The sequence below is a fragment of the Pteronotus mesoamericanus genome, unplaced genomic scaffold, assembly GCF_021234165.1.
Source record: "Pteronotus mesoamericanus isolate MK-2021 breed Mesoamerican mustached bat unplaced genomic scaffold, CSHL_Meso_final contig_265, whole genome shotgun sequence".
NCBI classification, from domain to species: domain Eukaryota; kingdom Metazoa; phylum Chordata; class Mammalia; order Chiroptera; family Mormoopidae; genus Pteronotus; species Pteronotus mesoamericanus.
The window spans coordinates 968,708-982,114 of NW_026555113.1; the positions used below are offsets into that span (position 1 = coordinate 968,708).

The 13,407-nt window shown below is 64.6% G+C and overlaps 1 protein-coding gene across 3 annotated transcripts in view; it reads left to right on the plus strand.

Annotated features, from left to right (window-relative positions):
* The window catches only part of DPP6 (dipeptidyl peptidase like 6), a 484,609-nt gene that overhangs the window by 468,712 nt on the left and 2,490 nt on the right, over positions 1-13,407 (plus strand). For all 3 annotated transcript variants that reach the window (XM_054574779.1, XM_054574777.1, XM_054574778.1), the window contains exons 18-25: positions 3,485-3,583; positions 5,391-5,460; positions 5,942-6,136; positions 9,029-9,083; positions 10,213-10,324; positions 11,779-11,837; positions 12,611-12,683; positions 12,790-12,863. In XM_054574779.1, coding sequence (XP_054430754.1) covers positions 3,485-3,583; positions 5,391-5,460; positions 5,942-6,136; positions 9,029-9,083; positions 10,213-10,324; positions 11,779-11,837; positions 12,611-12,683; positions 12,790-12,863 — 737 coding nt within the window. The remainder of the gene's footprint in view (positions 1-3,484; positions 3,584-5,390; positions 5,461-5,941; positions 6,137-9,028; positions 9,084-10,212; positions 10,325-11,778; positions 11,838-12,610; positions 12,684-12,789; positions 12,864-13,407) is intronic.

Sequence of the window (13,407 nt, forward strand, 5' to 3'; positions counted from 1 at the left end):
GCTGGGACCGGCCGCGTGGAAGCGAGGGCACGTGGGGGCCGTGCGCCTTCGGCGGGGTGGCAGGAAGGCCAGAGAGCCCGGGGGAGGTGGCCTCCAGGCAAACGGAAGGCCTTGCCTGCCCACTGACGTGTGGCCTGCCCTGTGTGATGGTGCCGGACTGGAAGCCGGGGACACTGCCCGGCAGGGAGGCCCTGGTGGCTCAGGCGCCAGCCCCAGCCCTGCCCGGAAGTCTGAAATTGCTGTGGCAGAATTCTGCGTCCTCCCTGCCCGCCCCCGCGACCCCAGAGCCACCCTGGGAATCCTGGACGGCTTTCCTTTAGAAAACCTTATCGACACACAGAGCCCGCGGGCTGTTGGCAGATGGGACTCTGAATAATTCACGAGCTGTTTCCTTAAGAAGGTAATTGTGGTCCGGAGCGAAGAGTATTCGCTCATGAGCCCCAGCAGCCCAGGTGCTGGGGTAGAAAATCCAACCGCGTCCGATGACGGCGTCGCCGGTTTTCACGTCCCCGTGAGCGCGAGCGTGGCCTCGGCTTGCGGGCACCCAGCCCCGGTGCGAGGGGACGGTCGTGTGGGTGGCCTTTTGTAAAGAAGCACAGCCAGATCCCACTGGCCGCTGGCATCGGGGCGGGGCTTTCACGAGGTCTTCGGCATTTGTCGCTTGGCTCGGGGGTTCTCGCTGCTTCTTCCCGAGCAACCCCCCATGGGGACGTCCCCTCTTCGCGCAAGTAGGAAGGGACACGGGAGAGGCTAGGACGGGGCAGCAAGCGTGGGCTGGCACCCCGTCAGGCCTGCGGTTGCCTGCGCGTCCAGAAAGTCTTCCGGGTCCCAGGCTGTGCTCACGGGTGGCCTTTCCGGAGGGCAGGGGTGGCAGTCGGTGCGGGCGGTTCCTTTGAGAGCGAAGGCCGCACGGTAGGTGGGCGTCCGGCGAGGACTGAGCAGAGCGCGTGCTGTGCCCAGGCCCTGGCCCTGGCCCCCTCCCACCTCCCGGGAGCCCTGCGCACACAGAGAAAGAGAGAGAGAGAGAGAGAGAGAGAGTGTGTGTGTGTGTGTGTGTGTGTACACACGCGACTTCCCGCGGAAACGTGGGGAACAGGCCAGCCGCTCCTTCAGAAGGGTTGCCGTTGGGTTTCATAAGACTCGGGTCATTACTGTCCCGAAATTCAGCCCAGTGGGGTGAATTTCCCGATGCCCCAGCCAGCGGGGTCTGCGAGGAGCCCGGGGCACCGCGCCTGCCGGGGCGGGGGGCACGGCCGGGGAGGTGACCCCCCGGGGCGGGCTGTGTTCCTCCACATCTGATACTGGCTAATTCCACGGAGCGCTGGAGGAGGCTCGCATTTAATTACGGAGTGGCCCTTCGCCCGCTGCAGCCGGGGGTCGCCCCGGCCCCCCCATCTCCGCAGAGCCTGCGGGGGCCATGCCAATCTAATTTCCTCCGCCAAGCCTGGCCCCCTCTGAATGCGATTATGGAGACAAATAACACGGCTTAACCCAACTCCCCGGTGGGACAGCCAGCTCTCTGCTGATAAGACCGGCTGTGTGGGCAATCATTAAACGAGAAATCTAATATTTAACTAAATTTAATAGGCTGCTGCCTTGGTGCCTTTCTGCGGAAGGTGGGAATTCAAGGGTAGGGGGGAGCTATTCACACGCAGGTGATGGATCCGGGGGCGATTAGCCCAGGGCTGCAGCCGAGATGCAGGACTTGCAAATGGGTGTTTCGGGGGCAAGTCAGTGTTCGGGTACCTCCGGGCGAGCTTAACTCTGCGGAGGGAAAACACCACACCAGCTGAACGTGACGTTTCTCCTTTGGGATCAGCGTTGGAAATAGCCGAGCGAGGTCGGAACCCGCAAATTCAAATGCCCCCCGTCGGGAGGGAGGCGCACGTCCTACAGCCGTGAGAGGCTCTGTTCGGCCCCCTTCCCCTGGGCGGCGGGGCCGGCCAGGGCGGCCTTGCCGCGCCGCCGTGCCGCGCCGCCGTCCCGGCGCGTGGGGCTGCACCTCCGGTTGGGCTTGTTGGGGAAGACATTGTACCTGCACCCCTGCTAATTCCCTACCTCTTTGGGGGTGACCACTGCGTAGCTCGACCCACATTCGCGCCCCCTGCCCCCGGCCCGTGGCTGCCACACTTGGGTTTATCTCTTCGGCGGACAGGTCAGGACCACGGGCTTGGAAAGGCGAGGCCCCTGGTGGGCGCCTGCTGCCCTGAAGGACGGCTCCGCGTCCGCGGTCACACTGCTGGCGGCCGCGGCTCCCTCTCGGGGACGTGCGTGGGGGGGTCCCCACAAGGGGGCGCACTCGCGGCTCGCCGTCGCATCCCTTGAAGATAAAATTCCCCTTCCTAACAGACCACAGGCTGTCCCCCTAGGAGGGAGGAGCCCGGGCGGGTTTGGCTGCCTGCCGCAGGGTGAAATGAGGCGGCAAGGCCCTTTCAGTAGGAGGGGACTGAAGTGGCAGATGCGGGTCTTTGGTGCCCCTGGGGCGATAGGCGCGGGGGAACCTGTGTGTTGTTACGACCGAGGAGTCAGGTGGGTGCGGGGCCGGGCCGGCAGCTGGTGGTCCTCCCTGAGGGGCCCGGCGCCAGGGAACCCCGCGATGACGGCAGGAAGCCGGGGTCTTTTCTTATCCTGGAAAATTGTCTCAAGATCCCCCCTGTTCCCCTGTCCTCTCCGGTCGTTGCGGACACTCTGTTTGTCCGAACACATGAAGGGTCCGGCACAAATAACACCCTGGTTTGTTGTGTGTGTGTGTGTTTAAGGTTTTATTTATTTATTTTTAGAGAGAGGGGCAGGGAGAGAGAAAGAGAAGGTCAGAAACATCAAAGTGTGGTCGCCTCTCGCGCGCCCCCTGCTGGGGACCTGGCCTGCCACCCCGGCGTGTGCTCTGCACTGGGAATCGAACCAGCGGCCCTTTGGTTCGCAGGCCAATGCTCAGTCCACTGAGCCACACCAGCCAGAACATCAACACCCCTTTTTTTAATTACCAATTCTTTTATTACAAAATCATCAGCATGTCCTTCTGTAACATAACAAGATCACACTCAAGCTCACCGTAGGGCATTGTAGGTGAAACGTTCGCATTAAAACTATAAATTACTACTCCCATGTTCCCCGCCTACCGACCCCACTCAAGCAGGCATTACTTCTGCCGGACCCTGTGCACGGCTCCGGTTTCCCCAAACCAGCCGTCCTGAGCTCAGACGCACCCAAACCGACGGTGTGAGAAAAGCCAGTGACAATAAAAATCTCTTGGGGGCGGGGGCTGCCTGACACAGCGGGGAGGCCTCCCCGCCACCCAGGCTCCTGACTGTCACCGCAGCGAGGTCGCTAACGCCTCCGTTTCGTGGTCCGTGCAATAGAAACCACGCCGGGTCAGCGCCAGGGCTGGCTGAGGCATGGGCGGCGCGGTGCACCTCGTGAAACCCCGCGGCTTCAGGAGACCGTGGCGGAATCCGAACATGACGCTTTTTTCTCTCTCCTTCAGAAATGTTTGACCTAGAGACCAACGAACACGTGCAGAGGACCGTGAACGACCGGCAGATGCCCAAAGTGGAATACAAGGAGATCAAGATCGACGACTACAGTTGAGTGTTGAGCTTCTCCCTCTAGAAGGAGAAGTGGACGTCCACCCTGCCTCGCCCCACGGTCCCCCGGCCTTCCCCCACGCAGAGTCACTCTGCAGGGCGCGGGGCGGGTGTCCTGTGTAGAGAACCCGGGCAGGGAGACGCCGTGTCCCACGGAAACGTCACAGGGAAAGCCGGCCCGCCCACACGGACGCCCTTCCCTGGTTCAAACTTCCACGCAGAACCTAGAGCCCCGGTACTCAGACGCAGATTCATGAGAGCGCTCCAGTTAAGTGGATATCTATTGTTGTGCTGTGTTTTGGTAAGGAAGAACCAAAAGGCAAGAAAACAAGACAATTTTAGCCTGCTAGCGGACGACGGATGGAGGGGGGGTGGGGGGTGGACGGTAAATGGTGGCTGGACGGACACAGGCCTCAGGCCAGGCCCGTAACTCGCAGGGCCCAGGGCCGCATGAACATGGGGGCGCCTCTTCCCCAGGGTCTCAGGACAGCAGACCATGACGCCCGCGGGAGGCTCTGACACGGGGTCGCACGTGCCTGCCCAGGCCACGCTGGGAAGCCCACTGGGCGGACCTCCGCAGCCGGCTCGCAAACCCCTGACGCGCCCCGGCTGCGGTCGGCGAGCCTTCCCCAGCTCTCCCTCCCAGTCCCCTCCCATCTGCCACCTCCTGCCGCCGCCTCTAGCGACAGGTGGACTTCCTTTGTGGGGGTCTCTCCTTCTCCGGTCCTCTCTGCCCCCTGCCCTCACGGTGACATCCCAAAACCCCAGGGCACTAAGGGGCGATGCTGTCCTCCTCAAAAGGCGCAGAAAAGACCTTCAGACACCAGTTATCAGCCTTCGCCCTCCTCCCCACCCCCGCATGAGGCCTCTTTCCGCGCCAGGGTTTCCAGCGACAGGAAGCCGTGCCCTGCAGACCTTTCCGCGTTGCTTTGTGCTGTTTTCTCATTTGAGGCCACGGCTCCCGTGAAACAACAGGCCTCCTGGAAGGGCCTCGGGAGCGGCGGCCTGTCCTGCCCGTCCGCCCAGCCCGCCCGCGGGCTCGTCAGTGGCAGGGAGCCAGGCCCGGTTTTGTCGACAGTCAGTGAGAAAGCCCGAGCCTGCTGTCCCCCAGGCCCTCGACCCCATTTGCAAGCCATTAACATTCAGCCCGAATCTGAGCGAGGCCACCGGAGAGAGCAGGCCCAGCCGGGTGGGCCTGGGGAATTCCATGGGGAAGGCCGCTAATTCCCATTTAATTGCTAATCGGGGCTGTAGGTAACGTCGATAAACAATTTCTGTCGTGGGCGGGACGGCGTGTTTGGGGAAGGACCACGGGACTGGCAAGGAAAATGCCGCACACGCCCGCCTCCCGCCACTCGACGTCACAGTGCCAGAGCTACCCCGGCTCCCTCCTTGCGTGGGCGTCCCCGCGTGGCCCAGTCCCCCGGCGGGCAGCCCTGCCCGGCACCGCCCTGCCAGCAGGCAGGCTGGCAGAGCCCCCGGCTTTGCGCAGAGGCTCCCCACGGCTCGCAGCCTCCGCTCTGGGCTGCCACCCGTGCTCACCGCCAGCCACTCGGGTCTTCCTCTCCTCCTCGTCCCCACGGCCCCGGGACCCCGCCCTCCGGCTTTCTTTCTCCCTGCCTCCCTGGGTCCCCCCAGCCCGAAGGCAGCCCTGGAGAACCCCGCCTCTCCGGGTTTCCAACTCATCGTGTCTGCAAGACGGAATCTAGGCTTCCGTTGGGGGACCGCGCAGGGAGCCCCAGGCCGCCGGCCCTCCCTCCCCGGCCACAGGGCCCTGACCTGCTGCCTCTGCTCTGCGTCCGCCAGCCCTGCCCATCCAGATCCTGAAGCCGGCCACCTTCACCGAGACCGCCCACTACCCCCTGCTCCTGGTGGTGTGAGTACCGTCCCCGTCCCTTCGGGGGCGCTAGCGGGGGGCTCAGTAACTCCGTGACACCTGAGGCCCGTGACAGGAGGGAGATGTGCTGTTGCAAAGTAAACCCGTAGGTTAGCCCTCGGCGAGGGCCCTGCGGCGGTTGTGACTGTAGGTGACTCTGCACGTCAAAAGGCCTCGAGGCAGTTTGTCACCACGCAAGCAGGTCGGCAGTCACACTCCCCAGGCGTCACGCTGCAGTGGCCGGTCACCGGGCCCAGACACAGCCCGGAAGGCCAGCGGCGCTTCCGGCTACAAAAGTGCCTTGAACCCGTGCATTGGCCAACAAAGAATTGTTTTGTATATCCCTGCGCTCAGGAACAGGCCCCCAGGTTTAGGACAGCCGGTTAAGGGCTCTCCAACCTGCCCCCGAAGGCGGGGGGCGGCCCCTGCCGGGTGGGCACAGCCGCCTGGGGCAGCCTGCAGCCCGGCCCGCCTTTTCCAGGGACGGAAGCCCGGGCAGCCAGAGCGTGGTGGAGAAGTTCGAGGTGAGCTGGCAGACGGTGCTGGTGAGCAGCCACGGAGCCGTGGTGCTGAGGTGCGACAGCAGAGGCAGCGGCTTCCACGGCACCAAGCTCCTGCACGAGGTGCGGCGGCGGCTGGGCGTCCTGGAGGAGCGGGACCAGCTGGAGGCCGTGCGGTGAGGGCCCACCCCGGGGCGCGGCCGGCGGGGGGCGGGCGGGCGAGGCCGCGTGTCTCCTCGGCCCCTCTGCCGGCCTCACCCAAGTTCTTCGGGTCGGGCTGCAGATTTTGCGTGCAGAAGCGTCCAGTGTGAGTGTTTCCATGGGAAAAGCCCCCCAGACACTCGCGGCTTTCGCGTGGCTGGGTCGCTTGGCTGTTTCACGGATCAGAACGTGGTGCAGAGACAGGGAGACCTCGGCTGTGTCTGCATACGGTGCTGTCCCCCTTCGCAAGGTGGAGAAGGACAGAGCGTGCGTGTGTTGGGATGGGTCCACGCGACAGGCCCTCCCATGATGGAGAGAGGGCCTGTGCCCACCCAGGTGGCCAGTCAGAACACCCGCGCGGCCCTGCCCGCGGCTCCAGTGGGTCTGTCGCCTTGCCACGCGCCTGTCTCGGCGTCAGCGAGCCCAGCGGGGTGCCACAGAGGCAGGAAAGGGCTCGGCACCAGGGCACGGAGGCTCACAGTTACTGACGGAGGTTCATTGTTGCCCAGAGAAAAAAGCCATCAGGCCCCAGTGCCCGGCAACGCCCAGCCGCCGGGCTCAGCGGGCAGAGCGTTTTCCCGGACGGATGTGCCGCGGACGCGCTGACAGACAGGCCCCTGAGAGACCCACTCCACCGACTCTGCAGACTCGCATCCTCGGAATGACAGGAAGGACCCCAACGGCGACCTTCCTCGTGACCCGCGCGGCCCCACATGGCCCCCGGGCGTGTGCAGAGGTGGCCCCCAGCGCCCGGCGGAGCGCATTTTTGTGGACTGAGGGCCGGGCAGCTCAGCGCCTCACCTCCCTGCTGGCCCGGCCGCGGGCCTTGCCGGTTTAAAGGGGTTCACTTCCCTGGCTTTTCCCAGCGCGTGCTCTCTCCTGTTAACAACGATGGCGGCACATGGCGTGTGCCCAGTCGATGACCTTTAAATGATAGGGAGGGAATGGATGCCGCTCTCCCCCAGGGAGTTGTGAGCTGGGCGGGGGAGGCTGCCAGCGTGTGCGGAGCCCTGTGTGTGTCCGGCAGAAGATACAGAGGAGGGGGAAATATCTGCAGGCCAGACAGCCCGGGAAGGTGCGCCCGTGGCCTGCTTTGGCCTGGACGTTAACAACACACGGTACAGGGTGTCAAATGGGCTTTAACGATAAGGGACGATGTTCGCTCCGGAAATCCAGAGGGATGCAGGCCCAGGGCTGCTGGGTCCGAGACCCAGCAATGCCACCGAAGACCCACGCCCTCGGCATCTCCCCGCTCGGCCAGCCACCGCGGCCGTCTCCTGGGCTGCTTGTCCTCATGGGCACAGAATGGCTGCCAGGAGCAGGTCATCGCCTACTTCTTCGTTCACCGCCAGCAGGTTGAGAAGGGAACTACTTCCAGAAACGTCCAGAAAGGAAGGGAAGCACCCAGCACAACTCTCCCTGTGTCTCCTGGCCCCTCTGGAACCCCGGCCCTGCAAGGACGTGCGGGCAGTCGCCCCGAGGCCAGCGGGTCCGCCGTGGGCCCGGGGGAGGAAGACAGGGCGGGGCCCTGTCAGGAAGGAGGAGGACGGGGACGCCGGGTCAGCTGCCAGCCCAGACGTCTCAGGCTGGACGCGGCGGTGACCATGGGGCTTACATCAGCAGCCGTGGGGGCTCGCCCTGCAGCGTTGACATTGCGGTCCCCCCTCCTCATGCCTCTCCGCCTGCCCACTGCGCTCTCCTGTCCTCCCGCCTCGGGGCGACATCCAGCGGCCCCCCTCCGAGCTCGGGGGCAAGAGGGCAGCCGGCTGTTTCACCCACGTGGCATTTTCTACATCTAAGGGACTTACCTGCCATCTGTTTGAAAACAAAGCAGAACCCTCTCTGGGAAAACAGTAGATAATGCGACTGCTAAGCCGCTGAAGGTACAGAAACAAGGCAGGTGGCCCGTCACACCGTTGAGGCCACCGTCATCAGCGGGCAGGCTCCCCGAGGAAGCCGAGACCCTAACGGTTCAAGCCCAAGGAGACCGCCCTCGGCTCCGTTTAGGGTCCGGGTCGGCGCTGTCGCCCCAGCACGATGGCCAGCCTGGACCATTGAAGAAACCGCGCGGCCGGCGCAGCACACCGGCTCCCCGAAGCTCCCGGCGCCTCCGCGGTCCCCTCCGCCCCCCACCCAGCCTGTGTCCTGGTGCCCAGGGTGGCGCTTTCCCTCGCTGGTGACGTGCGCCAAGCCCCTCACAGAGGCGGAGGCCCCTGTAAGGGGAAGGGATGGTTTTGGACAGACAGTGCAGCCGCGCAGGTGCGGGGGGCACGGGCCTGCGAGCAAACCGGCGCCCAGAAGGGGCCCCAGGGCCAAGGCCGCGCCCCCGGGGATGGGCAGGATTCGCCAGGCGGAGCCGGGGAGCTGCCTGGTCCACACAGAACAAAGACGTTGTGAGCCCAGGCAGGGGACGTGCGGGGCGGGCAGGCGTGCAACCCTTCTGGGATGGGGAGCTCACCCCCACCCCCGACTCCAGACCACAGAGCCAGAGCGCCTTTTGTCCCTGCCGACCTCGCAGTGTCTGGGAGAGCCGGGGGTCACGTGGCCCAAGCGAGGGTGGAGAGCGCAGGGCGGGGGGGCCCCCAGCACGGCGGCGGCTGCTTTGCACCCAGGGACCTCAGTGGGCAAGCTTTGCCTACCTGGGCGGCCTTCCGTGCTGTGGGGCGGGGCCCTCGCGTTGTCCCGTGGGCAGGCAGCGCAGACACCAGCTAGACGGGCACCGTGAACACGCGGGTTAGAATCCCAGCGTCTCATTCCTCAGGCACAGGGGGCCCTTCAGGCGGGGACGGCTCGGGAGCACGGTCCGGGGCCCCAGGGACGGAGAGGCAGCCACGCTGGGCGCTAACCCCTCTTCTCGGGCTTCGCAGGACGATGCTGAAAGAGCCGTACATTGACAAGACACGCGTGGCCGTGTTTGGGGAGGTGAGTGCGCTCTCTGTCCTTGGATCGCCGCCCTGTTCAGGACGCTCCCTCGCCCCGGCCCGGTTCCGGTTCCGGTTCCGGTTCCCTGGGAGTGTCCCTGGGCTGGTGGTGCGCGAGCAGTTACGTTTTTAAGAGCGAAATGCTGATAGGCTGTGGGGTCCCCTAGGGAAAATTGATTCGCCGGGCTCTATGTTTTGGAACCGTTCTAGGTTCTCAGCGAAGCTGAGATTGAGGTACAGACATTCCTGCCGCTCGCTGCCCCCTCGGCCCCCGCCCCCCACGCACAGCCTGCCCCCCCATCAGCGCCCCCACCAGACGGTGCACCTGTTAGAGTGGGCGAACCTCCGGTGACACATCGTCCTCACCCCGAGGCCACAGGTCACTGAGGGCTCACCCGGGGGTCGTTCATTGCACGACTTGGGACAGGGGCACAGGGACATGCGCCCATCACGGCAGGATGGCCCAGAGCGGCCTCCCCGCCCCGAACGTCCTCTGTGCTCCGCCCACCCTTCCCTCCCCGCCGGGTCCCTGGGAAGCGCAGACCTGTGTCTGGTCCGCGTGGTTTTGCCTTTTCCAGAATGTCACACAGTCGGGATCAGACACTGGGTGGCCTTTGCCGTCTGGCCCCTTCCCCGGGTACCAAGCAGCCACTGTTTTCTTGTCCTCGACTAGATTCTAAAAGGGGAGCAAACGTAAGCCACGCAAAGGATAAACACGCAAGGGTCACCGGTTTCCCACCAGTAATCTGGGGAGACTCATCCCCTTAAAGTTGTCATTTCATGGCAGTGCAAAAGCCACACTAATTTGTACAACCCTGAGGAGCGCCCCCTACCGGGGACCTGACCCGCAACCCAGGCCTGGGCCCTGACTGGGAATCGAACCGGTGACCCTTCGGTTCGCAGGCCGGCGCTCGATCCACGGAGCCACGCCCGCCGGGGCTGCATCACAGAATATTTAGTAGGGGAAGCATTTGGTTTTCACTTTTTACCGGCCTGAAAAAAACTTGAATTTTTTTTTTTTTAAGCAACCCCATGATAACATTTGCGTGAGTGGCCGGTGCGTCTGAGGCTGCTGTCCCGGCTGAACGAATGGCGTTCGCCCACACTTACTGCCCTCCTCTCTCCCCCAGGACTACGGGGGCTACCTGAGCACCTCCATCCTCCCGGCGAAGGGCGAAAACCAAGGCCAGATCTTCGCCTGCGGCTCTGCGCTCTCCCCGATAACAGACTTCAAGCTCTACGGTAACGCCCTTGCCCAGACACGCGCCGAGCCCCCGCCCCGCGGCCCCGCGGCCCCCCCTGCATCCCCGCACCGCATGCGCACCCACAGCAGATGATAAACTGCGTAGGCTGTCAGGCTCCTGGGTGGGGAGGGAGAGGGAGGACTTCACGTCGCTTGTCCCGGTGCCTGTCAACCGCATCCTGGAGCACATGACAGGGACCAGGGACTAACGACCCAGCCAGCGGTCCTGAGACCCCCCCCACCGAGGGCGGCCCTGCCCCTCGGCCCCTGCGCAGCGGCCCCTCACGGGCCGGGCGTGGGCTCTGGGTCCCGGGCGCGGGGTCTGGCGCGCAGACGGGCAGAGCGGAGACTGCTGCGCGGTGGCCGTGGACACAGATCCAAGGGCCCCGCCGCCCCCTGCCCCCCACCGGCCTCCCCCCTCCCGGGGCAGTCGGTCGCCTGTCCTTGGAGACGGCGCGCAGCTTCCTCGCCGGCACGAGCCAGAGACCAGGGACGGGGGTCCGGAGGACTTGCTGCAGGGGACCAGCTGTGGGGACCAGGCCACGGCCCGGGCAGCGATGTGGCTCCCTGTCACTGTTGGGGGGTCTGAGGCTCCCACCGCCCCTCCCTCTGGGCTGCCAGCCCCTTTGCTCTGGATGTGAACGGCTGTGGGACGTGAGCCCCCGACGTGCCTGCCGAGAGGTCCGGGGGCCACTGTGGCACCCAGCGGCCCCAAGGCTCCTGCGCCGACCTTTACAAAGCGCTTGGATGCAAATATCCGCGGACGATCGCCCAAGAGCCCTCAGTTCCAAATCTTAACTCGTTAGATGAGTTTTCCCACGGGAATACACGTAGCTGACTTTACATTTTTGAAACTCTACGAGTCTTAATTTGTTTAATCACGCCATTTCCGATGCGCCTGATGCGCATGCCCATCGGTGCTGCCGTCGTCCCCGCCGGCTGCCCTCCTGCCCAGGACGGGGCATTGGCTCTGCTGCTTGATGAGGGGGCGCGGGGGGCGTCCCTGAAACCTGTGGGCGCTGTTTGGGGCACTTGGCGGACGGGGCAACCCGGGGTCCTCACGCAGGCCCAGGCTGGGGACAGAGCGGACACGCTGAGCCTCGAGCACGTGGCAGATCCCGGTAGGAACCCGCGCTCTCAGTCTTGGTTCGCTCCCCGGTACGGCGAGCCGGACGGGGGCCTGGCTCTTTGGGATTCAGACTAAGCAGGTGTTGCTGAATTAAGGTTTGACTTTCCTGCCAGAAGCCCAGTGCCCGGCGCTCGCGTGCTTAAGCGTCTCCCGGCCCCCTCTGCTTTCCCGGGGAACACCCAGGCGGCCGAGTCAGGTGCTTTTCAGACAAGCGCTTGCTGGGCCAGAGCAAGCAAGCCCGCCCCGCCCCAGCCCCGACCCAGGGCGTCTCCGCGTGGGCCCTGCACGGACGGGGTGACCCTCTGTTTCTCTGCTTGCCCCCAGCATCTGCGTTTTCCGAGAGGTACTTGGGCCTCCATGGACTTGACAACAGGGCCTATGAGGTAGGTCCCGGCACAGCCGCCCCTTGGCCAAACGGGGGGTTTGATGGCGTTGGTCGGCTCTTCTCTGAGTTCCTCTCTCCCTCCCTCCTGAGCCCCAGCAACCCAAGCCCGCCCCTCCTCCCCTCTCCTCCCCTCCCATTGAGAAAACTTTCCAATCTCCCGGCTGCCGTTCTGTGGCCAGAGGTGACTGCGGCCCCCGTGGGTGGGCGTTCCTTCCCATTCTGGAACTTGGGGGACAAGGAAGAAGGGGGGAAGGTCTTTGGATGGCGGAGTCTGTCCCGTGGTCGTCAGAGGGTGTAGGTGTAGGTGGCCCCGGACTCCCTGGACCCAAGGCTGCCTTCCCTTTGGAAGAATAAGCTTTTGTTCAGGGGACAGACAACTCCTGAGATGCGTCCTGCTAAGTCACAGCCGTTCAGTGGCTCGATGTGGACGTCCCCACTGATGGGGCGAGGAGGCGGCCTTGGGCCGTGCAGCAGGACAGTGGCCCTGCGGTTGGAACCTTAGCGAGGACAACAGAACGGCTGGGCCAGGATGCCGTCTCCCCCGAGGCCAGCGTGTCTGTCCCCGCCCCCGCCCTTCTCCTCATCAAAGGGGGTCGCAGGGGGAAGCAGAGGTCTCTGAGCCCGCTGGGCATTTCCTTGCCCGCAGAAGCCCCCGTTCTCCAGAACTCCGATCCGGGACTCTGCCCTTCGTCCTCAGGGGCCTCCGCACACACAGCACCCTGTCCCCGCGGGACAGCTGCTAACGCTGTCCTCTTGCCCCTGCCTGTGCAGATGACCAAGGTGGCCCATCGGGTGTCAGCGCTGGAAGGACAGCAGTTCCTGATCATTCACGCGACCGCCGATGGTGAGGACCGAGGACAGCTACTCCCTGCGAATCCGGCGAAAGCAACACCCTGATGGAGTTCCGGGTGTGGACAAACACGTCCCTCTTTCTTCTTTTCTCTCAACAGAAAAAATCCATTTCCAGCACACGGCAGAGCTCATCACAGAGCTCATCAAGGGGAAGGCTAATTACAGCTTACAGGTGCGTGGCCCCACGCCCGCGCTCAGGTACGCGTGGAGGGAGACTGTCCTCTCCACGCGGAGGGGCTGAGCCGTGTTCAGTGCGGCTCCCTCTGCAGCTGACAGGCCTGTGCGCGGTTGTCGGCCCTGGGCAGGCGCCTCCCATAGGCAAATCAGCACAGGCTCATTTTTTAAGTCGTCACGATAGTTCAGCCCTGCACGCAGGCTGAGTTTAGACGTAGGCCTCCCCCGCCCCTCCACCTCCACCCTGTGCGCTGAGCAAGGCCGCCCAGCAGCCGCACCAGCCAACAGTGAGGCCGTGGCGTCCCGGCGTGTGAGGGTGGGGCCGCCGCAGCGTCAGCGGGCCCTGAGCCTTGCCACACCAGCCAGCCTCTGGGCGGCCCCACACAGTCGCTCAGCAGCAGCCAGGGGCCCGAGCCGGCCACGGCTGGGCAGTTCCCAAAGACCCCCACCCTCGCAGACTGCGACCCAAACTCTCAGCCTTCTCACTGCCCTCGAGCTCTGACTCACGGCCCAAGTGCCAGCTCTTTCCAGCGAGGCACAGT